Source organism: Armigeres subalbatus, unplaced genomic scaffold, assembly GCF_024139115.2.
Source record: "Armigeres subalbatus isolate Guangzhou_Male unplaced genomic scaffold, GZ_Asu_2 Contig857, whole genome shotgun sequence".
In the NCBI taxonomy this organism is placed as follows: Eukaryota; Metazoa; Arthropoda; class Insecta; order Diptera; family Culicidae; genus Armigeres; species Armigeres subalbatus.
In genome coordinates, this window is record NW_026943653.1 from 470,050 (window position 1) to 483,730 (window position 13,681).

At 40.4% G+C, this 13,681-nt stretch overlaps 1 protein-coding gene across 11 annotated transcripts in view; it reads left to right on the forward strand.

Moving 5' to 3' along the window:
* The window catches only part of LOC134204726 (CTTNBP2 N-terminal-like protein), a 43,749-nt gene that overhangs the window by 21,303 nt on the left and 8,765 nt on the right, over positions 1-13,681 (forward strand). For 9 of the 11 annotated variants that reach the window (XM_062679502.1, XM_062679509.1, XM_062679511.1 and 6 more), the window contains one exon: positions 298-1,033. The exons of 1 other annotated variant lie outside the window; for it this stretch is intronic. In XM_062679502.1, the coding sequence (XP_062535486.1) occupies positions 298-978 (681 nt within the window). In that variant the 3' untranslated portion in view covers positions 979-1,033. Of the gene's footprint in view, positions 1-297; positions 1,034-13,681 lie in introns of those variants that run through there. One more of the 11 variants, XM_062679512.1, reaches the window with a different exon arrangement.

Genomic DNA, 13,681 nt, shown 5'->3' on the forward strand with positions numbered 1-13,681 from the left:
CCAACAAAAAAACGAAACAACCTGCAATTTAAATTCTAAACATGCTAACTGTTTGCAATCAAAAAACGACGCAAATTAACTTACATGCCTAGAAAAAAGTTTCTTAATATGAGGATTGTAGCGTAAATTAAGCCTTCCTTCTAAAAAAACAAACAACCAAAGCAAAAGAAAGAAATCATTCCATTCAATTTCATTAAAAACTTCGACACCGCAAATCTCTTGTCTCTTCCACCATCCGTGAATAAAAAAAATCAACAAATGTGGACCGCATCATCCTCGTTCGCATCCGTCTGACAGATGGCCACCGTTCGAAAGGCGTCAGCATCGCCAGCGGGAAGTCCAGCCGGAATTATGGTGGGAGGACCCACCGCGACTATCAAGAAGACAATAATTCCGTCGGTCGGAGGACGCGGTGTACCGCCTCCGATTCCGCCAAACAAACCGCAGATACCGCCAAAGCTGTCCGGAACATCGGCCGCTGCTGCCGTAGCTGCCGCCGCCGTATCATCCCGTATACCATTTCTGAGCAATAGCAATCACACCAATAGCCACAACAGTAGTATCAGTTTAGCCAATAGTAGTAGTAGCAGTAGCGCCGTCGGTTCACCATCGATACCTTCGCCATCTTCCGTGTCCTCACCACTGTCATCACTATCATCATCACCATCACCGTCCTCAGCATCACCTTCTTCCTCTACTACGCTAGCTAACAGTGCTTCCGTGGCGCCCCCCGCCGGGGTCAGTGTCAGTGGATCGGTACCGCACACAAATAATCTTATCGCATCTTCAACAGTTGCCAACAACAATGCCGCTGGAGTCTCAGCATCACAGGCCTCAGCCGCCACCACCGTCTCTGGCTCAGCAGCCCCAGGCTCATCCACCACACCACAAAATTTTGCGACGTCAGTCGCATCTGCATCCGTTTCAACCGCAGCAGAAATACTGACAAATATCGGTTGCGAAGGTGGGATAGTATAAATTAGTGCAGAATTGTGTGGCACCAATCACATGCGCACCACCCACTACTACTTAATCCTTGCTTTGATTAGTTGTGTGACCATAAACTAACACATTACCATTCATCACCGCCCGTTATCACCCGACATCACTATGATTACACATAACATAATAACACCGTTGCCTGCTGGCTAGAAATAGTTGCATACACACACAGTTAAAGGAGCGACAAAACATCGCGAAACATCACCACAGATCTATTAAAGCTTGCCGCACTTGCCGTGTATACATAAAATGCATCCTATCACGGATGCATAGCTATCTAACCTAATTAGCCACGATTCACATACAAACAAAACACCACATCGAACATATAATTTACATGCACTTGCTAACATCTACATATTTGGACAGTTTTGATGGGTTTCAACCATGCCATTTTTAGTTGTAACAGTTGGATAATTGATAGGTAATGGCGTCATCCGTAACATTCGGCTTTTACGTTTTCTTCACTTTCCTGATCCCTTGATCCTGTACTGTTATCTGCATGCTATTATTTTAATTTGTAAACAATTCTGACACACTTAACTGCACTATTGTATCTGGGACGGTTGCTTTCAAGAGGTATTGCATCGTTCGCTCCTCCCTTCAGTTATTTTATTCGCGAGGAATGTCGCCAAGTGAAGAAATATATTTAGACCCTTAATAATTGACATTAAATCCCAGGCTCTTCTCCAGCTAAAAATTTTTGATCAATTTTTTTAAAGTGCTCAAACCAAGAGCGATCCGCTGAGGCGTTGAGAATTTGTAAATTGCTTTGGTGTCACTTTCATCGTTAAGGAATCAGCCAGTGTACTGTTTTTAAAAACAAGTATTAGTTGAACGCTAGTTGGGTCAAGCAAGGGCTATCTGGATTATCAAACGTGGCGTGTTTGCGGTGTTTTTGGAATATACTATTTGCTTAAGTATATGTAGAAAGATCTATGAGATCTTTCAAGAAATTTTACTCAGATGGAATTGAAAATACATAAATTTAAACATTTGAGGGTATTCTTCTGCGTAAAGTAGTTTGAACGAATGACAGTTACAGCTTTTAAACTAGTTTTTTTTATGAGTCTGGTGGTGTCAATACGTCGATATAATCAGTTTATAGTATCTTAAATTGTGTATACTTCAATCGGATTTGCTTTTAGTTCACCATACCGTTTTCCTGCATACCTTACGAGATAGTTCTGAATTCAATATTGACACCTTAATTCATGGTTTGAGCTGCTTTGCAAATGAGTTGGGATTTCACATGACTACTACTTCTGCTTCATACGCAGAAGATCGTGGAATCACTCTTATGGCCACCGCGATTTCGTCACCACTGATAGAAACTCGTGGTGGGTGGCTTACATTGACATCTCTTGAGTCTCTTCCTATCATGTACGTCGCCTTCGACGTGTTGATGACTAGTCCAATCCATTTAGCTTCGCTTTTCAGTCTGATGAAGCATCTCAAAGTTACGTGACATGATATCAATGTCGTTGGCGAAACCAAATAACTGGACGGGCTTCGTGAAAATCGTACCACTCGTGTCAATCCCTGCCCTTCGTATTACTCCCTCCAAAGCGATGGCGAATAACAGACACGAAAGACCATCACCTTGCCGTAACCCTTTTTTTTTTATTCATTTATTTATTTAAGGCTCGCCCGCCGTTTCCAGCTTTACAGAGCCGATTAACAAAGTTTACATTTTGTTGTAACCACCCTTACACTTATATTTTTTTTCAACAAAACTTTTTCCTTCGAAGAGTTATTGACAACTATTTTTTCCTGTCCCGTGTTTGAGAAACACTGTGGAGAACACATTTTTTTGGTTTCGATCTCATCTAACCTCCGTTTTGATTTTCGTCGCTTGTATGTAGCCTCAACGTACTCTGTCGATGATCCCGATCCATTGTCTTCAATGTCAGTCCATTCGTCGTCGTTTGGTTGTTTTTCGTCTTCAGCTCTAGGTACGTTTGATGCAGGTTGTGTTGGCTGCGATTCGTCGTTCAGTGGTGGAAAGTCACCCTGAATAAATAATTCTTCGGATGGAAGCGGTGTGGAAGTTTTCTTATTATTGCTTGTTACGTTCGGCTGAAGACACTTTTGACCCGGATGAACCGGTAAACAGCATTGTCGACACGATTTAGGTTGATTTAAATAGGAGACCATCGTTGTTTCGTTGTCAATTGTGATGTACGAAGGGATATGCCGGAGCAGATTCATGCGTAACACACGCACACAATTGGATATACCCGGGAAGTAGTGCTTCCAAGTTTCGCTTCGAATGGAGATTACCTCACCATACTTTAGCATGAAGTCCCCGATCACAGAGTCACTCATTGAAGGGGGAAGATCATGCACTCGAACAGTTACCGCCTCGCAATCCATGTAAACTGGGATGCGGAATTCTTTGTTTGAGGAAAGCATTGTGCGTTTCCAATTGTGTTCCAACTGATAACGCGCGACTATTTCGGGATTGTTCATTTCAATGAGCACACAGTTGCGTGTGTTATGCAGCTGTATGCTCTTAACATCCCCGTATTGGAGATTTATTTCTTTCTCCAAGAAATGCTGCACTTTCCCAGCTTCCGGACGAATTGGTAGAACACTAAAGTCGACCACTAATGTGTTTTTTCGAACACCTCGCATCTTTTACCGACTAACCGAACGAAAGAAAGGAAAGCAAGAAAACAAACTCGTCCGACGTAAACGGTGTCTGGCTGTTGACTGATGCCGTAACCCTCTGCGCGTTTCATCACCCATAAATCCCGCCTGGTACTGCCCCACGAACTTTCTTGCAATTGGTGTTAGTCGGCGGCATAAAATTTGGGAGAGTACCTTGTAGGTTGTAGGTTCAGCAATGTGATCGCGCGGTAGTTGCTATAATCCAGCTTATCGCCCTTTTTGTAGATGGGGCACACGACACCTTCCATCCACTCCTGCGGCAGAACCGCATCCTCCCAAACCTTGGTAATTACCCAGTGCAGCGCTCTAGCCAGTTCCTCACCACCGTGTTTAAAAAAGCTCTCCTGGTAGTTGGTCAACTTCAGGGGCTTTGTTGTTTTTCAGCCGGCCGATCTCCTCCTGGATTTCCTGGAGATTCGGAGCCGGAAGTCGTATGTCCTGCGCGCGTGCTCCTAGGTTCATTACCATACCGCCACCGTTGTCTGCCACATCGCCATTCATGTGCTCTTCGTAGTGCTGCTGCCACCTTTGGATCACCTCACGCTCATTCGTTCCCGTTTATGTTCTTACACATATCGGGCTGTGGCACGTGGCCCTTACGTGAACGGTTTAATTTCGGTACAGTTGCTCCGTCTCTTCACGGACTCGATCTTCCTGCTGGCGCTTTTTCCTCCGAAAAATCGAGTTTTGTCTGTTCCGCGCCCGTTTGTATAGTGCCTCGTTCGCCCTCGTGCCACCGTGCCTAGTTCAGCGGTTGCGGAGCATCCAATGGCGGATCGAATATCTCCCCAGCCATCTTCAAGAGATGCTGCGCCTAGCTGCTCTTCCGTTGGGAGTGCCACTTCCAGCTTCTGCGCTTATTCTTGGGCTAGTCTACCGTCTTGTAGCCGCCCAATATTTAGCCGCGGCAATGTGCGTGGCTGGATGTTCAGGTCTATTTGTTCCGACATAACTCCACAGTAGATTCGTCCCTGCAGGGTATTGGCGATCATATTGGCTTTGTCGACATCTTTTTTGACATCGACTTTCGTAACTCGGTAGGCGAAACGGATCCTGCCAAGGTAGCCTACGAAGCGCGAATCGAAGGAAACGGCGTTGAACCGATTCGATTCTCCAGCACCGTTGTTGGAAGATGGACTCCAGATAACAGAACAGTACTCTAGAGTCGAGCGCACCAGAGAGTAAATAGTATATGTCGGTGAAATTATTTGCAACTCTGAAGATGAATCCCATAGTTCTGATGCTTTATCGACGATGAATGAAATGTGTTGTTTGAATACTAGTTGCAAGTCTAGGATCACGCCGAAATCCTTCACATGGCTCACTCGCTCTATGTCTGTGCCAAGAAGGCTGTAGTTGCAAACGATTGGCTTTTTATTTTCGTGAAAACGTAATGACAGAAAACTGGGCCGGGTTTACCACCATTCGGTTCAGAGAGCACCAATCTGCGATCTAGTTGTAGGTCCTCATTCCGGTTTATTTCCTTTTATTGTAGTTAGGACTATCTCCCCTTGCTTCCCACTCTTCACCATTCTTCTTGCGATACCTGCTTCAATTGTAGTTCTCTTTGCAGTGATGCCACCACTTAGCCTTGCTGTTCTTATCCTGCTGAGATAAATTTTCATAGTATAACTCCGTTACATCAATGACGGACGTTTGTAGAGCTCTCGTGGTCGAAGGCAGTTTTTCTTCGTTTTTCACGAAAGTTTAAGGTACTTATGTTCGCTTCCTACACGTACAGCTACTGTGTTAGTAGCCGTCCACGAATTTATCGACCTCCATTAATTTCATTGCTTACGCAATTATTTCTTTCGACATTCACAACAGATGACCAGCCCATATTAGTCTGCCGTATTTAATACGATTAAGAATATTTTATACTTTGATTAAACTTAATACGATTTTAAATGATTAATTTGAGTTTATTTCCTGTTTTTTCATGGCACGAATTTAGCGACATGACTGATCTTTGCAGTGATGCCACCGCTTACCCTTGCTGAACTTTTCTTATCCTACTGGAACTTATTTTGATTGTACAACGCCGTTACACCAATGCCAGGCGCTGCACATTATTTTCTAGTTGCTCTTTCTCCTTCACAAAACCCGAGCTTTCCAGTATGTCTCTCGTACTGTTATTTCCCGCTAAATATCGTCGCTAAATCATATTCATCTCAATAGTACAAACCAGGCCTGATCGCCAAATTCATATAAATTGCTATTATCAATCAATCAACCAACTATCACACCAACAAACAAACCCCTTACCCTATTAACCTCAAATGCTGTTGAAACGGATGTATGTAGATTTGATGTGTAATGGAAAGAGGTCGGCTTTTTATGTGAATTTGTTCCAAAGTGATGCACTGCTTGTGTAGATTGTTCAAAATTTGTAGGTTACTAACATTGAATCGAACAGATACAACCACACTTCATCAAATATCATGGCACTGTTGTTGCGTTAGGATGCAAATAATTCGAAAAACGAATTACATCATAATATCATGGTGGGCGACATATTTCAGTATAATTTCGGTAGTACGCCAATCAGCAGACGGATCTTATTTTGACAAACTATCGTTGAAAAACAACAACAACAAAATAAGCAATCTAACATAAGCTAGTGAGTCATCATCACCTTAAAATCATTATTGCTGCTTTCTTCATTGTGATCACATTTCGCTACATACCTACAACAATATCATCATGAAAATACAGCATATTGGACAAATAGACAGAAAGAAACATGTCTTTAGAAAAATGATTGTGGTGAATTCTAACAGAAATTTGAACCCAAGTGAAACTGTACATGTTTAGATTTATTGTGGAGTAAATAAGTATAATAATCAAAACAGACAACATCAACAACTTGAATATTTCTGAAAAATAGTTTACAGTCTTTACAAAATAATGTTATTGAAAATATAAATCAATAAAAGAAAACTCAATACAGGATCCAGCAACAACATAGACAGCATAGCAAAAAGCCAAACGCATGCTCCTGTTCCATGTTTTCTCGCTTAACTTTTCAAAAGGACCTAAGTAACATTTTTTTCATGAATTAATTTGAATAGCGCAATCGAAAGCTTTCATGTTGTTCTGTTGATTGCGCTATTCAAATTAATTCATGAAAAAATGTTACTTAGGTCCTTTTGAAAAGCTAAGCGAGTTTTGATTTATTATTCCTAAATTCAATAACTTACATTTTTCCCGTGTGAATACACTTCAGCCTCACTTCTCAGGCGGAAACAATAGCAATAATCTTTCACAAGAGGATCAGAGTATGCTGCATCCGCGCCACCCGCGTTTGTCTACGTAGAACATGTTGACAGTTGTTATTGTTGTTACAAAAAAGTGAAATTAAACTATAGGAAATACTGCTGAAGAACAATTGAGGCTTGGTACCTCTCTATTGCTACATAAGCATTGACAGTGCAGTCACAGTAGGCTATGTGTGCCGACACTAATACACCCATACAATAAACTCCTAAAACTAAACAGGTTAAGCATACATGATAATACACACTCAAACGTTAATCCCAATGGTTTAGGCTGATATTACCCTATGTTAGAAAGAAAATAATAGAACAACTGTGATTATTTTGAAGTTTATAAGTTTATTGAGATTCCAGGAAACGGGAATTGGACGGTTGCTATTTGTAACTTCGAGGGATTGATTTAGTCGTTTTAGGCATTTCGAGTAGATACAACGCTATGTTTATTTTAATTTTAATATTATTTTAATTCATCGAGGTTTATTTTAATTCAAGCAGTAGCAATAGTTGACGTCTTAATCTTCCAAAGGTTGACCATCTCGTATATATTTTTTAAAACAAAGTCAACATAAATTAAAACCGAATCATCGCTTTCTTAGGATTATCTCGTTTCGATCATTTACGAGTAACGTATACGGCAGTTAATTGGAGATACTTTCAAATATGAGTTCGAATAGTATTATGCGGTGCATTTCCTGTGAGTGAGGAAACTCGACTTACATACCATCTTAGCTAAGATATTGTTTTTCGCCATGTTTTGCTTCCTGTATGATATTTTAAAGCTTTAAGATAGATTTTTTACGGCATAAATTAACAACAAATTATTTTATATCGAACCAAGCTATTACTGAATATAAAAGAAAACACTGTAGCGATAGAAATCAAAGATAGCACGTGCTTGAGAGTGAATTGACCTGTTGGTAAAAACACATCGCTCCTCAACACTTAGAAACCCTTTATTAAAATATTTTGGAGGCGTATCAATAAACTGAAAATCAGAACAAACATACAAATTCGTATAAGTCATGAACATACATGTAATATAATTACTGCATTTGAATTATATTTCTGTCATCCGTAACGAAGATTTAGAAGGAAAATACTTGAATGGTGATACTTGGTACCCAACCATAAACAAAATAAAATAAACGAACCGAAATGTGTACCCTGTGTTGGATAGATGAAACACTAACCTATTCTAGAGACTTACCAAGAAAATATATAAATATATATTTAACTAATTAGCGAGAAATTAATTTATCCGAAATTGCCATGAGGAATGATTTATATTGTTTGGATTCTATCACAATGAAACTTTTTTCTTTTAAAACTGAGAGCGATACTTGAGTCTAAAATTGGTAAATCATGAAAAAATATTTCGATGTCAAAACTTGATGTTTGCACAAGAAAATTATATTAAGCTTTTAGTAGAATGTCTTCACTTGTCATAAGACGAGTTTGTAATATCCCATTAAATTCCACCACTTGATAGCAGGCTTGTAAAATGTCATCTGCATGTCATTTGACTAATTTGTTCATAACTTTCTTCTGAAGCCAAATTTAGTTCAAAATTTTAGATGCACGCATAGCGCTTGAGTAGTGCTATATTTTTGACCAAAGGTACATTACTCTAAATATAACATCTGAGGCTAGAGAGTGAAATCTCTCCAAAATGTCACGTGTCATTTGACATAATGTCATTTGAATGACATTTTGCCTCCCACGCCCCAGATTACATATTTACAGGAATTTCTAGTTAGACAAAGTTGTAGCCACATTTAAGCGCTATAAGTTCGCCATACTTGATAGTTGATAGTTAACTACTGAAAAAAGTTCTGGGAAAATTATGAAAAAGAATGCAAATGACATTTTACAACACTGCTTGATAGTACTTGACTAAGTCGAGTCAAGGATGTACCGCGTTCCGGTTCAATGGTCAATTCTGGGAAGTAAGCAAACCCTATCATGCGACATATCAAACTTCAGGATTTCAAACGTTCTGGCATTATATGGTAGTTTTGTACTCACTAGACCATATTACAACCGATTGGAACCGGTTATAGATTATCAAATCCCATCATGCAGCAACCTAACTTCATAGTTTTATAACATTTTATGGTAGTTTTTCACTTCATGGACCATATGTGAACCCTTTTAGCATTGTTGTACTGGTTCGAATGGAGAAAAATGTTACCCAGGAAATAGAAGGTATCATATAATGCAGTAACTTTCGAAAACATAATGTTTGGTATGACAAATGATTTGTTTCTTCTTTTCCAATAACTACACATTCTACCTGGAATTTGGCTCGCTATTTAACTTAGTGTTCTATTAGCGTTGCTGTAGTTTTTCATTGGAATCTTTTGTGGCAGCGTTGCTTACACCTTGCCCTGGGTTCCGAGAATATTTTTAACCCGGAAACATCCAGGACCGGCCGAGAATCTAACTCGCCATCTCCGGATTGGCAATGCGACGGTATTGCTTGCAAGGCTAACTGGATGCGGTGTTTGCCTATTTCTCGAAATTGACCCTTGAACCAGTTACCAGGCTTATCCGACTACCGATTCCAATCAGTTCAAATATGATTCAGGAATTAAAAAACTAGCATCGAAGTGCCACTACTTTTTAAATCATTAAGTTTAGTTCAACCTGAGGGTCGGGGGTTCGAATCCCATCGAAGGAAAGTGGTTACCTCTTATACATTTTTCAAATCAAAATCTTGCACATAATGTACATTAGAGTGATTCAAATTTTGACTTTTTTGCTCCCCTGTGCTTGAACGATGGCATTTGCTATTTTAATAGTCCTCCTAATTTTTTAGCTGATTTGGATGTAATTTGATTGTGCACGTGCCATTTGAAGGTTATATGAAAATTACTATGAGAGTTACCACTTATGTAAAGGATCGTTTCTTGAAGCAGCCCAGAAAATATTTGATGGATTGCCATCATAGTATAGATCCTAAGCTGAAAGTCAGTTGTTGTTGCGAAGCAATTTGTCTTTTGTGAGACAAACAGAAATGCTCATTATTGATGTTGATGTTATTCTTTTGCGTGATAAATTGAATTTCCCACAATTCAGTATTTCCTTATAAATTTTGTTGCCATCATCAAATCGTTTAGCAACAACGACGACATTTTCCCTTGTTAAATTGCCTATGTTGCCAACGTATTGATACATTTTTATTGCTTAATGGGCAATGATGCGAAACGGTTTTTCACAAAAGTTAGTATTTTCATAGTAATTTTCATACAAGCTTAAAACTGCTTGTGCTCAGTCAAATTTCATCCAAATTAGCTAAAAATTAAGGACGATTATTAAAATAGCAAATGCTATCGTTTAAGCATAGGGGAGCAAAAAAGTCAAAATTTGAATCACTCTAATGTACATATTCACATCTGAGTTTCCAGAACATTGTTAATCATTAAGTTTGCTAAACCACATCATGGAATTTGGACAATTACTCGGTCAACACGACTATCGGCTCCAATCGGATCAAATGCAGTCCAGGACGTACAAACTACCATAGATTGCTATAACTATGAAATCATGAAGTTTGATGTGTCGCATGATGGTCTGAAAAATGGCCAAAACCTAAGTGGCCTATTCTGGAAATTCATAAAGCCCCTGAAACTTGAATAGATTCTGTTTCTTTCAGCGAAAGTTGCGAAAAACAAATGTTAAAATGACACAAAAGCTACACCAATAAACCTTTTAATTTTTTTTTTTCAAATGGGGGGTTGTAACAGAAGGGTTAATGACTGTGTAAGTGCTTGACAGGGAATCAATATTCGAGCAACGCCTAACAATATACTCTTTGTCGTCAACAGAGTTTGTTACTGACAAACTCACCTCGCAACAAGCCTTTGTCAGAAGCCAAACACAATATGACAATAATCATTTGGCTTACATGCTCTGATATCTCCGAAAATAACACTATGGGTGGGTAACGTGGAGGGTTAACGCCCTTTCGGTGGGCTTTGATCCCACGACCCCAGTACGCTAGACAGGTGCTTTCCCTACTAAGCTACAAAGGACCTCCGTCGTCCTCCGCAGCTTAGCAGATGAAATCAAATTCCCAGCACCGGGCAATTAACTTTGAATGTACTAAACTCGAGTGGCGATCTTTCTTCACTTGTGTAGTCGGGTCGGGATCTGACGACCAACTGGCACAACCTCACACAACCCTACTTCATTGAGTGCCGTTGCTGATGAAGCAATTGTGTAGGAGCCGGACAATACTAAATACTCATCCTACTTGGTTGCCATGTGTACAAAAATACATATGAGAGTGTTAGTTCTGAAAATGTATTGCGAGAGTTCGGCTGGTGCCCGGTGCTGGGAATTTGGTTTCATCAGTACCCGCTAAGCTGCGGAGGACGACGGAGGTCCTTCGTAGCTTAATAGGGAAAGCACCTGTCTAGCGTACTGGGGTCGTGGGATCAAAGCCCACCGAAGGGGCGGTCACCCTCCAATACCTTTTCCGAACTAAATCTACCACATGTTGTACATATGCATAATCGAGTTTCAGACATAGTACTGAATCAATAGTTTAACGCCACAACACAAGGTTCGAGGGCTTTACATCCTCTACATCCTTGGTTGCGCCCACCTAGCTCACTGCGCTCCCCGTTATTCTGTACCTGACGGATCAGAAACGAACATTATCTTTGCAGGCTTGCTTTCCGGCATTATTGCAAAATGCCTCCCCATCGTATTTTTCTCGCTCTACATGGTCTATAACGTCGTTGGGACCTGATTTCATTTTCATTCATTTATTTAGTTTACATCTAAACAGATAACACTGAATCAACAATTTGACGCCACAATACACGGTTCGAGGCCGCATCTCTCCATCCTCGGATACGCCCCACGCTCGCCAAGTCGTTTTGCACCTGGTCTGCCCATCTCGCTCGCTGCGCTTCACGCCGTCTCGTACCTGCCGGATCGGAAGCGAACACCATCTTTGCAGGGTTGCTGTCCGCCATTCTTGCGACATGTCCTGCCAATCGTACCTTCTGGATACTGGGTTCGCCGTAGAGTTGGGCGAGCTCATGGTTCATTCTTCGCCGCCACACACCGTCTTCTTGCACACCGCCAAAGATGGTCCTAAGCACCCGTCTCTCGAATACTCCGAGTGCTTGCAAGTCCTCCTCGAGCATTGTCCGTGTTTCATGTCCGTAGAGGACAACCGGTCTTATAAGCGTCTTGTACATGACACATTTGGTGCGGGGCGAATCTTTTTCGACCGCAGTTTCTTCTGGAGCCCGTAGTAGGCCCGACTTCCACAGATGATGCGCCTTCGTACTTCACGACTAACGTTGTTGTCAGCCGTTAGCAAGGATCCGAGGTAGACGAATTCCTCGACCACCTCGAAGGTACTCCCGTCTATCGTAACACTGCTTCCCAGGCGGGCCTTTGTCTTTGACGCATTCACCACCAGTCCAACTTTTGTTGCTTCACGTTTCAGGCGGGTGTACAGGAGACCTCTTCATGTTTTCAAAAAGTATGAAAAATTCAACCGGTTAGCCCAGAATCCCAATTCTTATGCTAAAATAAGTCTTTTGTCAAATTTTCAGCTAATTCGGATAAAACTTCGAGGTGGCTCAAGTCAATTTAGTGTTTTGGGCTATTTTCAATTTTGAAAAAAAATCTAACAAGAGATATAAACGTCGAAAACTATCGCAACAACCTCTATACGGAAGTTTTGGGTGTGCTCTACAAGTCTTGTGAACATTGCTATTCGTTCCGTTCACGTTTTGTCAATGTTAAAGTGATTTTCAAGCTTTTAAGTGCATAAAAATACTGTTTCCCCCAAAAGTCGTTGTTCTACAAAATTCTTGAATTTATGACAAATGATTGCTAATTTATTATAATATTATTCCTCTTTTTCCCTGGATATTTGAGTAATATAATTGTCACTGTGCGATTTATAGTTAAATTCTTAAAAATCAGAAGCTAAAATAAATTTGCACGTTGAGATTTCTTCAAACAAGTTGTTCAAACAAAGAAACTTCGATTTCACTTGTTTATACGATGCACTCAATGTTAAAAGCATGCGACATATGGTGAAATTAACAAAATTTGGAAGTCGTAAGCATCAAATATCATATGATTTGATTTATGTTTTGTTCGATCAACTTGTTTGAAGAAATCCTAACGTGCAAATTTATGACAAATGTTCAACTTCAGATTTTTAAGAATATAACGATAAATCGCATAGTGACAATTATATTCCTCAAATTTCCAGGGAAAAAAGAGGAATAATAATAAAATAAATTAGCAATCGTTTGTCATAAATTCAAAAATTTTGTAGAACAACGTCTTTTGGGGGAAACAGTATTTTTGATGAGTTCTGCTCCGATACTAACCTTACCGGCTGATTTTTGTTCTTTAGCTGTTGGATGGAATCCTTTTTTCCAGGTTGACGTAGTGCTCTCAACCCCATTTTAGTCGAACTGCTGCTTCCAACTTTCGGGCACCACACATTCATCCGTCATGGGGCTCCTATCACTTCTCGGTTTGCGGCATAAAGCCTTTGCAGGTTACATTGAGTTTCTGATAGATAGAACTTTCGTGTTTCATGATAAGGCACAGCTGCTCCATCTTTACGCACACCTCTTTTTCCAGGCGATGTTTCTTTCCCTGAAATATGCGGGTCTGCTGTATCTGACGTTATGTCGTTCTACGCGACCGCCAACTCTGCGTCCTTCTCCTGCAGAATCTTTCTGTAT